General features: G+C 42.0%; 1 protein-coding gene across 1 annotated transcript; it reads right to left on the reverse strand.

Moving 5' to 3' along the window:
* Positions 1-1,719: 1,719 nt before the first annotated feature.
* On the reverse strand, positions 1,720-12,792 carry LOC137417266 (HEAT repeat-containing protein 1-like; the record flags this gene model as incomplete). The annotated part of the gene is given in 8 exon segments (XM_068103105.2): positions 1,720-3,453; positions 4,907-5,015; positions 7,102-7,260; positions 8,650-8,795; positions 9,631-9,799; positions 10,660-10,764; positions 12,184-12,318; positions 12,631-12,792. Coding segments are annotated over 8 exon segments (1,074 nt in total), but the record flags the coding sequence as incomplete, so codon positions are not given.
* Positions 12,793-13,472: the final 680 nt, after the last annotated feature.

Consider the following 13,472-nt stretch of genomic DNA (forward strand, 5'->3'; position numbering starts at 1 on the left):
AACAACGGCCATCGCACCGTCATGCTAACAGTATAACCGGGCACTACGATCGGGCAAGTAAACCCCGCCCCACGACCGCAGATGTCATCCAAACATTCCCGAAGGACAGCTAAACTCTGCCTCCAAGGACTTGTAAAGGATAAACCACGCCCCGAGCTTCGTGACTGGTTCAGGAGCCATGGGATGATGCAATGGGACGTCAGGATTGGCCAGGGAGTGACGTAAGCGAGGGACAAAGGAGGATGTACCCTACCCCCTCGCGCTCTCGGTCCTGGGCTACGTGGCAAGAGGGCGCATTTTTTGGCTCTGTGTTGGACTTCGTGGCAGGGGGTCACGCGACTCGTGTGCGCTCTTGGAAATAGACTGAGCAAGAGAGATTTGGGGCAGTCGCCATCACGAGAAGTACCTCACATCGAGGAGTGCGCCTCCGCGCCAGTTTGTGCGCTTCCTGCGCAGTGGTTCGGAGGCGACAAACGCCAAGCCCCTTCGTTGAGACCAGAGTTAAGTGCTGGCTGGCAGAAACGTCATTTTTACTTTCGTTTTCCCCTTGTTTGTATACGAGTCCGAGTGGAGACGTCTCAAATTAGGAAATAGTTTTTACCTCGCATCCATTTTAATTGCTTCATAATTATTTTCATTAAATCCTTTACTTTTGCATTTCATTCTTGTATTGTGGATTTTGATTGTCCCATATTTGTTTGTGGGTCGAGTAATAAAATCCCCATGGCGGCCATCCGATCAGATAAGGTTTCGGGCCTTTCCCGTGCACGCCAAAGGTAATCGCGCCAAGTTTTGAAATACGCCACGGAGTTGAAGCAACGTTCGGCTATCTGTCCAAGCTGGTTTTCATCGGCTGTGGACTTGACAATTTATTTCAATCTTACCTTGCTCTGCAACATAATTTTCATCATTTAAACGATAAAGTTGAGATTTCAAAATGCTTAACCATAAGTGTTGCATTCTTGGATGCAAATCATACTCGCAAAAATATAGGAGATACAAAGAATATCCGTGGATGAGACGGATGTTGAGTTCCTATAATTTCATGTTTTCAAGCGCGTGGCCATAGTCTTTCTATAAAACGTGCACACGCACAAACACGTCTGCTTTTAGAAATAGATGGAAAAATCTCGTATAAGTTATCATGGCCCCGGAACCAAACAAACAATATATTTATAACAGCCCTCCTAGTCTTCCCCAGGGAAACCTCCCTGATAAATCCAGCTGCCACATAAATATAGCTTGCACAAGCTTTGTGCATTTTCATGTCAAAGATGTCCTTCACTGAAGAGTTTGGTGCAGTGCCATGTTCACAGGAACACTCATAAGGTTCAGTCCATTCACTAGTCGCGATCCATTGGGGGTTTGTGCAGCACACACCCGGCCGATCGGGCCCTGCATCGGCCTACATGGTTGGGAGTTTGCAGTACGAGCATCTGTCCTTTTGGCGAGCTGAAAAAGTTCTCCAAATCTTTCATCAATCGGCACAGCTCTTTCTCTGAGGTAGTTTTCCAAATATTTTCGGCTTCTTTAGGAAGCTCGATGAAGCATTTTACAAAGCAATCCTTATCTCGCACACGATGTACTTTGGTACCCTGAATACCACTGTTTCCTGGGGATTTTACACGTGCACGTCAAGCATTCTGGGCAGGATTACATCATTTTGAAAGTCACATATTGCAAAGAGTGAAATGACAAAAACCTGATTAAATAAACCTCTTGTGATACTCAAAAACATTTAATATAATAATGGATTGATTTCGCCTTTGATTAAACCTCATTGATTGCATCTTTGACAGACTTCAAAAGAAAGTTTGTTACATTTTTTTTACCCATGACATATTCTGCATCTGAAACACCATTATGGTAAATTTGGTTATGCAATAAACAAAAATTGGTTCGGGAACAAATCTAAACATTACAGCAATTATAAGGAATTTGAAAAGATCGAGGAATGACATAATGGTCGAAGACAGATTTCTTTTGACTGATCCCGTGTAAGTTCCAGTGCATGGATTTTAAATTCGATTTTCTGATCCAAGTTCATCCTTGCTCAGAGAGTTTATATATGATAGACTGACAAAGCAGAAAGCATCATGGAACACAGCTTTGGATTTTCAGATGAAATATTTTGAAGTATCTTGCTCATCATGAAGTCATAAACCCCTACTTTAAATTCTATCTAACCTGCCATGTTTATGATTGTAAAATATTTGTCTATCATCACTTGTGTTCATATTTCTTTTGCAGAAGTCGAAGATACGGAAAAAATCTGAAATTGTATCTCCATGAAAGGTCTGTTCCAGAACTGCCAAAGTTGTGGCCAACAACCATTCGTACATTTCCACCAATGGGCTATTCACAAGCGTAGACTCGACTACTTTGCAACCAACGCACCATGAACACCCTTGGTTCAAATGCAGTAGTTTCGCCAAAGATTAACTTGTCTAGGTGATGGAAGCAGTGGTACAGAAAATAAAGTAGATATTGTTGGAATAGTTGAAGTTTAGTCGGCCATTTTGAAGGGTTCATTTTCAAGGCCAGGTCTGCTGATCCATGGCCCTTGTATTATTGAGTGTACATGTTATTGTGTGGGATAATTTGGATAAATTGTTTGAAGTAAAGAAACTGTTGGTCATTGGAAACAAACGATAGCACGATATATCAATCTGCATCCGGGTACTTTGTGACGAGGCCTTATCTGAATGTTACATGGGTCGACATCAAGCCAAGCCTCAATTATAAATACCGTATTGCTTTTCTATTTCTAAAGTTTTAAAACTTGGGGAAGTAATTTAAAACAGATTTTTTTTAATACACTTTGTGAATACTTTTCAGCTTTTTGAAACTGACTGCGGAGTACTGTAACTTTTATAATTACCGTGTTCAAAGGTTCAACAAAACCGAATTTGGTTGCATTTTCATCATTGGCTGCAAGCGTGTTCCGAAATGCAAGATGGCTCATTCCTGTCTAATGAGCATTGTGAACCTTTCTATGCATGGTGAAATGATAACGGCTCAAGTGGATGTATGTGCAATAGTTTGTGTTTTTCAGATGGAGTAGCAATTACTCCCTTCCTTAACCACCATTAAATGGACTTGTAAATGTACTGCTTGTTTGATTCAATACTTTTGGTTATCGACGTACAAGCAGCTCCATAATCTAAAGGGTTTCAATAAAAGATTGCAGTATTTTACTTTTACAAATCGCTATCTATCATATCCATCGTGGGCAAGGACGTGCTTGAAAACATGTTGGTTGTGTAACGGAATCTGTCTTTATGGATATTGTATAGATAAACAGTATGTAACTTTGAAGGGAGCATGGCACGGGTGATGATGTCCAATCCCTCCAGTCGAACTTTTAGAAGTAGCTCTGCAGTGGCTCTCCAAGGATGATCTCCAGCTGTCGGACAACTTTCTGGCACTGTTGTTCCACTTCCTCACTGTCATCTGCAAACATTTCAGACACTGAGCAGTGCTCTGGCAACAGGAATGAATGCGCAATATGAAAAAGGTGAGCTTCAAAACAAAATTATAATTGCCGACGTTTGGTTTATTTTATCTCGAAGATCCGAAGATCATGAAATATTTGAAACAAATGTCCTCAATCTAAAAGGTCAATATTGTGTCCACAACCCTTCGCTCTCTGTATCCACCTCAATAAGTCGAATCCCAACTGCTCCTGGACTCTGTCTTTTGCAACTGAGATGGTGCTGAAGTTTCTTTCAGTCCTCGACTGATTCTGCAACTGCATCCGACGGCATCAGCTCACACATCCAAAATACTCTCTCTCTCTGTGTCTCTGCCCTTTTCACTCTGTTATCTTTCATCTGTTTGGAAATCAGCCAACAACACTGCATTACATTAAAATGTGCAAAAACGGATCCAATTGACTACAGATCTATCGGCTTAATTGCAATCCACCACCACAGTTAATATGAAAACCCTCCTTTTTGCCAACAACCTCATCTCATGTCACCAATTTCGATTCAGCCCTGACCACTCCACCTTAAACATGCTGCTTCTACTCACCCAACAATGGATGGAAGCCCTCAATATCAGACATGATGAGATTTACCTAACCGAGTTGATGGGTCTATCACTTTCCCATTGCAGACTGGTTGGTGGTTTCTGTCTTTTATGGCCTTCTTCTGGTTTTGCATTCTTTCCTGCTGGGCTTAAAGACAGGTGATCATCTGTTCAACACCCATCAACTCTCTCCTTCCCCTTCATTTGTCCATGTCTCCCTCGCTTTTGTCCCTCAACCCTGCTGTTGGTGTTTCTACCCTCAATTTCCTTTCCTATATCCTAATCCATTCTGTTCTAGCTCTTCCATGAGCTTTGATGATGTTGGGGCCCATGTACATTGTACATACAAGTATATTGAAATTTAAATGGTTGTAGAAAGAGCTGTATATGAAGTAATCAGCTGAAAACTTCCTTGCCAGTCTCATCTGGGAGAGTAAATCAAATTAATGTCTTGTGGAAGGAAAAACATGCAGACTTGAAATGGAAAATGAAGAAAAACGTGGTTTCAAATTGAGTCACGTGTCCCGGTGTGTACGATTAACTTGATCGCTGCGATTCGAATGACCTGGTTAGGACAACATACAAAGGCACTACAAACGAGAGACTATGCACGGCGCTGAAGGGTTTAGGTCCGATAATTTAACCACATGGTGGTCTTCATTGAGGAGAGTACTGGGCTAAACACTCTTGAACTGGAAGTGTGTGTGAAGGACAGCAGGAGGGAGGGGTGGGTGGGATTTGGAGATTCAACAACCGCAGAAAAATAATTTGGAAGATTGTTCCTAAAAGCCCTGATCAGACAGAGTATTGAGGATGTCATGTCGATGAACATTTCTGATTTTGAAGTGTGCGAGAGTATCTCGGCAATACAAACCTTCCATAAGCTCAGCCAGGTATGGGACAGCTTCAGGCAGCAGAGGCATGTAATCTTCACGAAGTCGTGAGGCCAATTCTAAAAGCTGTATAAGTGCAGCAAACCGCACCTGCACCAGGATGTGGCAAACATAGTGAGCATGGTAAAGTCACAGGTAAATGGAAGTTAAATATGAACTCTTATGAAATATGTACACCCAGGTAATGCCAAACCACTATCGGGTAATAGAAAGTACAGAAAAGTAAAGGCAGAGATAAAATATGAAAGTTACTTTTTATTTATTTATTACCTTCACCGAAGGTGGATGGAGGTTATATGCTTTCACCCTGTCTGTGAACAGGATATTTCAGAAAGTTGTGGAAGGATTCAGACAATTTGGTGAAGATGCTGGGTATGTGACACAGATGAAATGATTCGATTTTGGTGAAGATGAGGATCCGGATCCAAAAATATATTAAAGTAATACTTCATCACTGAGAGGGCAAAAAACGATATATATATATATATATATATATATATATATATATATATATATATATATATATATATATATATATACATATATATATATATATACATATATACATATATATATATACATATATATATATATATATATATATATATATATATACACAAAGAATTAAGTTAAGCACCCCTACACAAAGAATTAAGTTAAGCACCCCCTAATCCTGTCCTGAACCTGAACCCCCTCGAGCACGTTTGGGACATGTTGGGACGACAAATTGCGAAGATGGTCCCTCCAATAGCCAATCTGGATGAATTGGAACGTGCATTACATCGGGAATGGAACAACCTGCCACAGCAACGCATACGACGGCTTACAGGGTCTATGAGACGTAGGGTTGAGTCAGTGATCCGATCACGTGGGTCCTACACACGTTATTGACGCAAAGATCGCTAGAGGTCTTCTCAGAACAATGACTGTACATTAGAAAACATAAACGTCATCCACACTGTCCGTGATGGACCTATAGCTCCATACTTAAATTGAGGTGAAAATATGCCTAAAATTCCCAAAAAATTTCACCTTAAATTATTCAGAATAAAATATTGAAAACGGCATGATTGTTATGTTTTTATGTGACCATAATATCACTTCTCCAGAAAATATAGCAATATCATGGGTATATTACACTGTTTTGACGACAACAAACTTGTAATGTGCGAGGTTGTAAAAAAACGGGGGGGGTGCTTAACTTAATTCTTTGTGTATATATAGCACGACATCTCAAAAAGTTGTGGACAGATTCGGACGAAACTTTGCAGACAGGATGGGTGTGTGACAAGAAAGAACTGATTCAATTTTGGTGAAGTTTCACTTCCAGAACGGTCAAAAAAATTTTTTTTAACCTATTCTTCATCATTGAGTGATGGGGCTAAAACAGATATATAGCACAATATCCGAGAGGGTTGTGGACAGATTCGGACGAAACGTGGTGGACTGGTTGGGTGTGTGACAAAGATGAATCGATTCGATTTTGGTGAAGATGCGATTCCAGATCCGGATAAGAGAGTTTTTAAAATTCTTCAGTGATTCTTCAACAATGAGTGATAAGGCCAAAATGATAAATAACATTTCAAAAAGTTGCGGACGACTTATGACAAAACTTGGTGGATGAGTTGGTTCGGTGACAAGAACAAGCCGATTAGATTTTGGTTCAAATCCCAACTCATTCACCAAGTTTTGTCAAAAGTAGTCCATAACTTTTTTGAAATATAATGCTATATGTCGTTTTTGGCCGTATCACTCAATGGTGAAGAATCACTTTAAAAATAATAAATTCTCATATCTGGATTCGGATATTCGCCAAAATCTTATCGATTCGGCTTCGTCACACACCCAACCTGTCCACCAAGTTTTGGCCGAATCCGTCCATAACTTTTTGAGATATCGTGCTATATATCGTTTTTAGCCCGATCAATGAATGATGAATCACTTTAAAAAATTCTCTGATCCGGATCTGGATTCAAATCTTCACTAAAATTGAATCAATTATGCCTCGTCACACACCCAACCTGTCCGCCAAGTTTTGTCCGAATTCATCCAAAACTTTAGATATCCTGTTCACAAACAGGGGTGAAAACATAGCCTCCATCTACCTTCGGCGGTGGAGGTAAAGATGGTTAATAAAATAATCAAGTGTGTCTGTGGTAGATTAGAAGGAGGGTACCTGAGACGCAGTATGATGCATTTTAAAGAGTATCTGCTGATGCAGAGGTTTCATGGCAGAGTTGTCGGCAAGAGAGATGGCAAACTGTACAATACAAGGCACGAGCAGATCCGTGACGCGTGTGTGATAGATCGCCTCTCCGCCCAGCATGTTTGCCAGCTGTGTGATGGGACACAAAGATTATCATTTTACCTTCGTACAAAAACTTTGGGCCAATTGATTGATTTATGTCAGACCTCAAGGACTTCACAGTAATGACCATACTGTGGACAAAACCTGCAAAACAAAATATATATTCTTGACCTCTGTCAACTTTTGCCTCCTCGGTCTTTCGGGGATATAGGACCTCCATTTAAGCACGAGCGAATTGGCTTAAAAAATCTGGGAACAGGCCGATTGGGAAATGCACATTTAACGCACTATTAAAAAATTAACTCCAACACCGCTTGTCCATGTCACCTTCCACCACGGTTATATCATACTGAGCTGTTTCGTCACACAGTCACAGATTAGTTAACCCTAATATGTGGCCATCCAAAAATTATGTAATGCTATTTTTATTTACAAAATCTGACACCCACATCTCCTGTAATGCGAGACCAGACACCCCGGAAGATATTACGTAACACATTAAGCACCCCCCCACCCCCACCCCGCACACCTCCACCCCTCACCCCGCACCTGAACAAATCAGACACCACAAACCCACCAGGCAGGGTATAATCAGCAGAGGCGTATATAGGCCTAATGTCTTAGGCCTACTAGAAAGCCAAAATGGTGGCAATATTATTTCCATGGTGGGTGGAGTCAAGCGCAAATGTGTGGGGCCGCTGTCCCACCACTGGGTGCACATTTCAAAAAAATCAACACCACCACCACCACCACCACCACCACCACCAACAACGCAGAGCTCTTGTAGACATGCGACACGTCACAGGTAAAAATTGTGGGGATAGCAACTGGGCAGGATGCACCCACAACCACATGCATAGGTGTGTACAGGCTCGAGCAGCTGAGCTCCGAGACCGGACAAAACTGGGAGCACCGGGACTCGAGCAGCTAAAAATGCCAAACTGAACCGCTTACTTCAGATACAGGTGCAATATTTAATATGAAATAGGCAAAGCCTAGAAAAGAACGAAACCCTTCAGCATTACCCTTTAGAACCCTCGAATTACCCTATAGAATCCATTAGAATTACCCTTTGGAACTCCTCAAAATTAAACATGGTGGGTTAGAAAGGTTCTTAATTTTTAACGGACAGATAGAAGGAAGGACATAGCCAAATATTGAAGTGGCTTCACTGCTTAAAACTGATCTTACTCCTCTCTCTACATATGCGCTGGGGACAAGATTCCATACAATTTGACAAATTCAGAGCCAAAGTACTGCTAAACTGCAGGTTCGCGTTCAAAATATAACGTTCAACTGAAATGAAGTTGTTCCTCGATCATAAACTGCAATTTGGAGACAGGCAGACAACGTGAACGAATTGCTTAACCCCACCTTTCACCTCATGCGTGCGGGATAATAAACCTGTGGACAAACCTGGTCGATAAGGGAAACCGTGAGGGTGTCTGAACGCTCTTTTGTGATGAAGTGCTGCGTGTCGTGCAGAAAAATGGAAAGGAGACACGAGAGCAGCGAGTCCAGCAAAAGGCAGGATTCGGATTCAGACAAAGGATTGTTCTCATCTGATTGGCAGGCAAAAGACAACAAAAGACCAAGTTAATGGGGAAGTTCAACCAATGGATTCCAGATCAGTGTGAAATTGTTTTATGACCAAAGCACTTTTGAAACACCTTTGATAAAATACACATGCTAAAATGGAGAGAAAATTGGTTCTGTTGTACTCTACCAAGGAAACAAAACGGAATTAGAAACTGGACATGGAACACCATCACGATACTGGAACTTCTGGAAATGGGCATTCGGGATTATTTTATGATTTCATTGAACAAGCTGACACGTGCACGGACAGACCACACACCACATGCACAAACTGACAAACGCATAGTGTAAATTTTTTAAAAGAAATCACCAATTCCACTTGTCTCTCCAATGTATGCATTTCACAGGTCACGACTCAAATATACACAATTTGTATATGATGTGGAAGAGGAGGAGTAGGAAGGGCAGGAGCAGCAGGAGGAAGAGGGGGTGAAGAAGAAGAAGAAGAAGAAGAAGACGAAGAAGAAGACAAAGAAGAAGAAGAAGAAGAAGAGGTGATTAAAGGTTTATATATATGTTCGGTCAAAAACATATTTTCACACCCTCATATATTACATCCATCCATTCATATGAAATCACCATTAAACATGCCTGTTTACTACTACATAACTATCAGTAGGAAAAAAAGTGAAAGAAAACAAACCATTCAAAATCAAAATTTTAAGCGAATTCGTGGGAATAAATACACCAGCTGAGGACGCCTGGCATATTTATACTATTTTATTGTAATTCATCGACATATATTCTATTCCTTTGGCACGTCTCAAGCAAATTCAGGCAAGAGATGCATGGCCTTACCAGTGTCCGTGTGGCACAGCCAAGCGAGCATGGAAGCCGCGGGCTGCACTAGATGTCCGGCGAAGAGAGAGAAAAGTCCACGGAGGCGATTGGCAAGGCAGGCCGCGAGGCGCCAGAACGTGATCAACCGATGTCGTGGGGCACCTTCACCAGCCGCCCAGTCAAAGAGCTGCACAGGAAGAGCAAGGGAACAGCAAACGAGGAAGGAACAGCAAGTTAAAAAATGTTTGTAAAAGTGGGTGTAATCAGATGAAGAACAACACGTGAAGTTACGCAGACATGGATAATTACCACCGCCACCAAAGGTGGATGGAGGTTATGTTTTCACCCCTGCCTGTCTGTCTGTTTGTTTGTGAACAAGATATCTCAAAAAGGTGTGGACGGATTTTGACAAAACTTGGTGGAGAGGTTGGGTGTGTGACAAGGAAGAATTGATTCGATTTTGGTGAAGATCTAGATCCGGATCCAGCTAGTAGAATTTTTTAAAGTGATTCTTCACCATTGAGTGATGGGGCTAAAACTGATATATAGCACGATATCTCAAAACGTTGTGGACGGATTTTGACGAAACTTGGTGGAGAAGTTGTATGTGTGACAAGCACGATTTGATCCGATTTTGGTGAAGATCTGAATATGAATTCGGATACGAGTATTATTGAATTTTTAAGTGATTCTTCACCATTGAGAGATCGGGCGAAAAGCGATAAATAACATGATATTTGAAAAAGTTATGGACGAGTTATGACTAAACTTTGCGGACAAGTTGGTTAGGTGAAGAGAACAAGCCGATTCGATTTTGGTTCAGGTCCGAATCCAGATCTGGCCTATCAGTGGGATACAAAACGTAAGCTGTTTAGCCTGGTGGTGGTATGCGCTCTACCGAGTGCCCTTCTAGTTCAGAACTGAGACATATGGAGAGGCACAAACAAGCAAATGCAGAGAGATCTAGGAACGAATATTTGCGCAAGGCCATTGATATGATTAAAACTGTAAAACAAGAAAAATTGTGAGGACAAAGGATCTACCAACCTTAAAGAAAATTGGTCTGAAGGTCATTTCTGACAGCTTCATGACTAAGGCGACGAGGCTGTCAATCACACGACCCTCAATCTCGCCAACTCTTTCCAACGGATCCTGCAGATGTAAGGTGACAGAAGGTAATCAAAGTATTACCGAGAACAAAAAATATTGCTTTGGTTCTGCGAACCAGCACTCTCCAAAGCAACGACACCCAACATACAGTTTACACGTTGGTTATTTCATTATTAAACATTTAGATACTCTCCCTTCTGTGCCGTGGGTTTCGTGGGTCAATATGTGTTGTGTCGGATTATCTAGGGATTTTCTCACTTTATTTATTCCTCTTTAAAACAAAATGCTGTCCCCATCGAACCACCATGGAGGAAGTGCAGCTCATTTGAATATCACGCCAGAACAGGGTTCAAATCCCACACCAATTCCCAATGGTCGCCACCACTATAGGCAGCCGCATCGACCACCATTAACAGCTATTAACCTCCCAACCATCTCCACAACACCATACCATACCATAACTACCCTCCTCCACAAGAAGAAACAACAACCCAACTCGCACATTTATTAACGACCATGCTCAACCACCCCCACTCAATCTCGATTGCTTAAACACCATCCCACAGATTCAGACCTTCACTACATAACCACTACCAACGCCCACAACCCTGCATTTACCTTCAAAACAGTCAACAACTGCGGCATTGTACGAGGGAGGAATGAACATGGACGCACCTTGTACCCCCATCTTCAAAACCCCGCTAACATAAAGTGCAAGAGTGCACTAACCGCCCCATAACTTCATATAAATAGCCACGACTCTGATTGCCTGCCATACCATTTGGGTTCCTAGCGCACATTCGCGCCATAAACGCGCAGCAAAATACGGCCGGCCCATGTTAAGTGCGGAGCTACGAGCCGTGGCCATGCCCAACATCAATGAAGACGAAGTGCGTGTAGCAAACTGGCAGCGAGGATATCAGCAAGAGGTCTGGCTGGGCCAATGAGCTTGCTACAACCCAGCCAAACGGGGCGGCACGTAAACCAAATTTTCAGTATCAGGGTAAGCATGCACTACCCCACCCAACCCACGTTCCCTCCCACTCATCCTCCCCCAACCCCAACCCCCCCCCCCCCCCCCCCCGTGCGTTTTGGTTTCCTCTCGGGATATGGTGATAGGGGGATTGATGAACGCGGGAGGGATGGATTAGTTGGTGTGGTTTAAAGGGTCAGGAGTTAGTTAGGGTTAAGTTAGAGGGACTAAGAGGGGCTAGGGGTAGTGATAGGGAGTAAAGGGGCAGTTAAGAGTAGATGCTTTGACCATTGTTAACACAATGCCAGGTGTAAAGCAGAGCAATATTAACTTTGCTTTTGGCCCTCAAGCAAATATTTAATATGAGAAAACATGAACTGACATCATTCAAAATGAACAAGTGGAATAAAAAAAAAATCAAAATTATTTCTGTACAAAATGTCATTTGTTTCCAGTTACTCAGGTTTCAGTCAGCTGTGATCCATTACCTGTTTATGTGTGGAACGGTAGTTGAGGGCTTTGGTGAAGAATGATGAAAGGGTGGAAAGGTGGGCATTCAAATCCTCAGCACTGAGGCAGCTGATGTGTTCTTGAAGCAAAGACATGAGTGAGACCAAGCTCAGCTAGAAGAGAGATTAAACAGGCCATGTAAATAAATCGAGCATGGAAGAGGAAATTCTGCGCATCGAGCTTTTATCGATTACTTTTGTTATTAGAAGCGGCCTTGGAAAACACCATGGATAACTGTCTTAATACAGATATAACATCTCAACAAGGAAAACCCCCTTGGGGAGAGGGGGGGGGAGGCAAACTAAATCGCTGCAACCTCTAGTGTTTAGTTTGTTTTTTGCATTGCATTGCAGATCTGCAATTAGGCGTTAAAGATCAACGAGAATAAAAGTGATGCCCCAGTATTTTTCACATTATCCCACTACCTCATGGGCAGACTCAAGAAGACTGCCGTAGGCCTGGGAGACTGCAGGGATCAGGACACGTGGTGGGAGCTCGTGTGCCAGTGTGGTGCGCAGTTGCATCAACTGCTGCTGCACTTGAGATCCAAGTGAGCTGGAGAGTGGACATTCTCCAAGGACAGACACCTGGGCAACGAACGGAGAAGAGATGGAAGATTAGTGGGAAATAAATTGTGCTAAAACTTAAGATGTGAAACAGGGAATGAAAGCTAAAGGGCAAACGCCAATCTATTTATTATGCACATAGAAGAAAGGGAAGGAGGGTGTTTCAGCTATTACATATAAATGGTATGAATGAGTAAGGGAGGAAGGCAGAGGAAGGAGGTACAATGTATACAAATCAATATATTGTTGATTTGTATGCAAAAACAGTGCCTTCAGAAAGTATTCACACCCCTTGCCTTTTTTCACATTGGGTTGTTACAGCCTGAAGTTAAAAAGGAATGAATTTAAATTTTTGTCACTGATCTACACATAATACCCATAATGTCAGAGCAAAATTTTGTTTTTATAAATTTTAACAAAATAATTAAAGATAAAAAGCTGAAATGTCTCGCATCAGTAAGTATTCAACCCCTTTGCTGTGACACTTCAAATTGAGCTCAGGTGCATCCAATTTCCAATCATTCTTGAGACGTCTCCACAACTTGATTGGAATCCACCTGTGGCCAATTAAATTGATTGGACATAATTTAGAAAGAATGATGATGTCTAGTCTCCTCGGGCAATGCATGTTTGCCATCATATTGCCTTTCTATGGCTGGTACACACAAGAAAGTGTGTCTAAGTAATCCATCCTTCTCCGT

This window comes from Myxine glutinosa, unplaced genomic scaffold (assembly GCF_964187855.1).
Source record: "Myxine glutinosa unplaced genomic scaffold, kmMyxGlut1.1 SCAFFOLD_3746, whole genome shotgun sequence".
NCBI classification, from domain to species: domain Eukaryota; kingdom Metazoa; phylum Chordata; class Myxini; order Myxiniformes; family Myxinidae; genus Myxine; species Myxine glutinosa.